Source organism: Aplysia californica, unplaced genomic scaffold (assembly GCF_000002075.1).
Source record: "Aplysia californica isolate F4 #8 unplaced genomic scaffold, AplCal3.0 scaffold00488, whole genome shotgun sequence".
Classification (NCBI taxonomy): Eukaryota; Metazoa; Mollusca; class Gastropoda; order Aplysiida; family Aplysiidae; genus Aplysia; species Aplysia californica.
The window spans coordinates 34,909-39,561 of NW_004797758.1; the positions used below are offsets into that span (position 1 = coordinate 34,909).

Genomic DNA, 4,653 nt, shown 5'->3' on the forward strand with positions numbered 1-4,653 from the left:
CTTTCTCACCCTACATCAGGGTATAGGTGAACAGACACTTTCTCACCCTACATCAGGGTATAGGTGAACAGACACTTTCTCACCCTACATCAGGGTATAGGTGAACAGACACTTTCTCACCTTACAATAGGGTATAGGTGAACCAACAGACACTTTCTCACCCTACATCAGGGTATCATCATCATCCGATGCCTTGCCGACTGGCGTGGGCGATCATGGACCTTCACTTCACTGTGTCTTGGCTTGCAGCAATGGTGTCTGTTGTTCTTGCTGCTCCTAGCCATGTTGTCATCTTGTCCAGTATCTTTTCCCTCTGTCTGTCTCTGCCTCTCTTTCCATCTGTGTATAGGTGAACCAACGCACACCTCCCACCCTGTTGTATCCTTGACATCTCGCCTTATCCAAGTGCCTGGTCTGAGAAGGACAGTAACATTGTCAGTCTATGGTGCATGTTTTCTAACCACTTCATCTAATTGACGTGATAGAAGTAGTTAGTCAACCACTGATGTGGTTTGGTTCCATGTGTAATACATTTTTGAGCAAGCAGGTTAGAGTAAAGAGAAGCACAAATAGACACACTAAATGTCAATTAGTGCGTGTCGAAAGAAGCACAAATAGACACAATAAATGTCAATTGGTGTGTGTCAAAAGAAGCCTATCGACATAGTGATGGTCATTCTGGGCTGGGGAAAAGTAAGATAGAGATAGACCGAGACAAAGGGGGAGGAGGGAGGGAGCTGGGACCTGCCAGTGACACCCTACAACCACCCGTGGTGCGGCACAAGTGTGGGGCCACAGTCAATGCACGTGAGCCGCTCACACCTACACATTATGATGCGCGCGCACGCGGGTTGGTGAATGTGCTCACCTTCTGAGGTGTGTAGGGGAGAGTAGTGTGTAGTGTGTAGTGTGTAGTGTGTAATGTGTAAAGAAGTCCCGTATAGTGGAGAGTAGTGTGTAGTGTGTAGTGTGTAGTGTGTAGTGTGTAAAGAACTCCTGTGTAGGAGAGAGTGGTGTGTAGTGTGTAGTGTGTAGTGTGTAGTGTGTGGTGTGTAGTGTGTAGTGTGTAGTGTGTAGTGTGTAATGTGTAAAGAACTCCTGTGTAGGGGGGGAGTGGTGTGTAGTGTGTAGTGTGTAGTGTGTAGTGTGTAAAGAACTCCTGTGTAGGGGGAGTGGTGTGTAGTGTGTAGTGTGTAGTGTGTAGTGTGTAGTGTGTAAAAAACTCCTGTGTAGGGAGAAGTGGTGTGTAGTGTGTAGTGTGTAGTGTGTAAAGAACTCCCTCAGATGTGATGTGTGTGTGGCTCAGTCGGCCGTTTGCTAGGTCAGGGAAACACTCGGGGTAGTGAGGACGTGAGTATTTATTGTACGGAAACAACGGATTGCTAAATATTCAAGATAATACCACTATATATATATATATTATATATATATTATACACCCTTGGGAGAAACGTTTTCGGACTGAGATGATCATACTTAAAGTCTGAGTACACTGTGTATAGCTAGAATGTCATTGTGGAAGTCTGAGTACACTGTGTGTAAGCTATAATGTCATTGTGGAAGTCTGAGTACACTGTGTGTAGCTAGAATGTCATTGTGGAAGTCTGAGTACACTGTGTGTAAGCTATAATGTCATTGTGGAAGTCTGAGTACACTGTGTGTAGCTATAATGTTATACATAAAGTCTGAATACACTGTGTGTAGTTATAATGTCATTGTGGAAGTCTGAGTACACTGTGTATAGCTATAATGTCATAGTGGAAGTCTGAGTACACTGTGTGTAGCTATAATGTCATAGTGGAAGTCTGAGTACACTGTGTGTAAGCTAGAATGTCATAGTGGAAGTCTGAGTACACTGTGTGTAAGCTAGAATGTCATACATACAGTCTGAGTACACTGTGTGTAAGCTAGAATATCATTGTGGAATTCTAAAAAGGAAGTTTTGTTTTGCCTCCTTTAGACATCGGTCGTCTGCTTGCTGCTATCTGGCGGCTTGATATAGCAATGTCACGTGACACAGTTTTTGGAAATGACCAGTGCTGTTCTAACTGAACGCTGACAAAAAAACAACGAACAAAATAGCAACAACAACAACAACAACAACAACAACAAAGAACTCTCGTGATTCATCACCATGGATACCTCGTGGACTTCTGGTGGTGGTAGTGTTGTTCGCAGTGTTGGTGGTGACAATAGTGGTGATAGTAGTGGTGGGGATGGTGGTAGTAGTAATGCTCTTGTTGTTCGTATTAGTGGTGGTTGTGGTGGTGGAGGTGGTGGTGGTGGAGGTGGTGGTGGTGGAGGTGGTGGTGGTGGAGGTGGTGATGGTGGAGGTGGAGGTGGTGACAGCAGTGCCCTTGTTGTCCGTGGTGGTGGTGCTGTTGTTGCTGTTGCTGTAAGTGGTGATGGCGTGGGCGGGGAGCCGGCGGGCCTGCTGTCCTGTCTCACGTGCTACCTGTGTGGCCAGCTGTTCCAACGACCGCGTGTCCTCCCCTGTGGACACACCTTCTGCAGTGAGTGTCTGGCCAAGGTCAAGGACGAGATACTGCACAAGGGCAAGGTGACCAGGGAGCAGCACAGAGAGAGAGACGACTTCCTGTCCACCAGCAACGGGAGGTCAGCCGGCAGAGATGACGTCACACCGTCCACGTCACTGGTCAGTCCAGACTCCGCTCAGAGCCCGCCAGTGGCTGGTGCCCAGGTCTCTGCCTCCTCCTCCCCACACCCGGCAGACTGGTCCAGCAATGTGGACTACATCCCGTCCTGTGATGACGTCAGCTGCTACCGCCCACAACTGACCACCAGGGCGGGGAGTCCGGCCACTGGACGGCGAGCGGTGACCAGAGGCTCCACACACCAGCACCACCAAAACCACAACCACCACAACCACCACAACCACCACAACCACCACAACAACAACAACAACCATCAGCTCTCCAAGGGGCTGACAAGAAGCAGCACGTTCACCTCTCAAAGACCTCTCTTCGTGGAACGGAGCCCGTCTCGCTACAGCGCCCCGGCGGGTGTGGGGGGAACCCCCAGGCTCTGTTCGCAATGCGGGGGTTCCGCAACCATGCCGCGACGCTCCAAATCGGCGCACCGTTCCTCCCCCTCCTCCTCCTCCACCTCCCCGGGGTCAAGGACGGAGAGCAAATCTAGGTCATCGTCTGCCCCTCGTTGGGACAGCAGCCCCCAGAAGTCAGCGTCCTCCTGCCACCACCCGTCCCCGCCCCCCGCTTGCTCGTCTGACCACAGACATGGACGGGAGATGGACCAGTTCGTGTGCCCACTGCCGGACTGTGGCTACTCCCTGAGGGTCATGAACCTGGCGCGCTGGTCTCCGAGGAACCGGACAGTGGCGGACGTGGTGGGGGCGTGGCGGAGACAGTGTCTGAGCCGGAAGGTGACTGCTCTCTCTCTCTCTGTCTCTCTCTCTCTCTGTCTCTCTCTCTCTCTCTGTCTCTCTCTCTCTCTGTCTCTCTCTCTCTTTTTTTTTAAAAATACAAACCCCCGGTTTACCCGTATAGGTCTACTCCAGCCCTCCTTTCCGAAATAGGTTGACCAACTAAGCACACCCTGGGTCTCCACAGAGACCAATATATAGGGGGTGACCATGGCCTCGTGCGCTTATGATTATATTTTAGCTTATTTTAACATATCCACTGCTGTGTGGGCGCATAAAATATTATGATATTATCCGCCTATATTCTCCCAAACTGGTTCACTGCCACTTTTTATGTTTTTTTAGTTGTTTTATTTAGCTTTTTTTTTTGGGGGGGGGTTTAGGTTTGTTTGGTTTTGTTGTTGTTGTTGTTTTGTATGCAAACTGTAGTTGCGACTTGTACAACACCTATTCTTAATAAGGAATAAGGGGAAAGACGATGGTGTGGCTTTGTCTAAATCTCTGTTGAATCAACATCATTATATCCCCTCTATACAAGCATAAATGGAAACACCTCAGAACTAATAGCCTTACGAGGGGGTTTGGAGAGGGTTGGGGGGGGGGGCTGATGAGGGGCTGGAGTAGACCTTTGCCGATGTACCAAAGACGTGTACCGTGACGTCACAAGGTATTGCGTCGCTCTTGGTTGCGTTCCTTTGGTTACTTCAATCCTTTCAGCTGTCTGGCTACCGTGATGTCCTTGGGGGTCACAGCCTTTTTCTTGCGTTGAGTTCCACATTTCTTCGCGGCCCCAAACATGTCCACGATCCAGGACTCCGCTGACTCCTTGGGTTTGAAAGAAAAAAATGATTGTGTATAGTTGTTGTTGCTGCTGTTGCTGCTCTTTCTGCTGTTGTAGCTGTTGTTGTTGTTGTTGTTGTTTCTGCTGTTGTTGTTGTTGTTGTTGTTGTTTCTGCTGTTGTAGCCGTTGTTGTTGTTGTTGTTGTTGTTGTTGTTGTTGTTGTTGTTGTTGTTGCTGTTGTCATTGTAAGTGGTGGTGGTGGTTTTCGTTTCTGCTTATCTAAGGTTGTTGTTTTTTCGTTGAGGGGGGTGGGGGGTGGGGAGAAATGGTTCGTTATCACCCTTAAGTACAAACTCATTCAGAGTTAGATATGCAAATAAAGAGCTGGCATAAACACACATGCACACACACACACACACACACACACATACACACACACACACACACACACACACAAACACACATACACA

At 48.7% G+C, this 4,653-nt stretch overlaps 2 protein-coding genes across 2 annotated transcripts in view; one reads left to right on the forward strand and one right to left on the reverse strand.

Moving 5' to 3' along the window:
• LOC101861531 overlaps positions 1 to 4,653 on the forward strand; it is an 18,949-nt gene that overhangs the window by 12,281 nt on the left and 2,015 nt on the right. Inside the window, exon 4 of the mRNA XM_035971714.1 lies at positions 2,333 to 3,402. Within this exon, the coding sequence (XP_035827607.1) occupies positions 2,333 to 3,402 (1,070 nt within the window). The remainder of the gene's footprint in view (positions 1 to 2,332; positions 3,403 to 4,653) is intronic.
• LOC106012761 (histone H3.3) lies at positions 3,497 to 4,229 on the reverse strand (the record flags this gene model as incomplete). The annotated part of the gene is given in 1 exon segment (XM_013086639.2): positions 3,497 to 4,229. A coding segment is annotated over 1 exon segment (128 nt), but the record flags the coding sequence as incomplete, so codon positions are not given.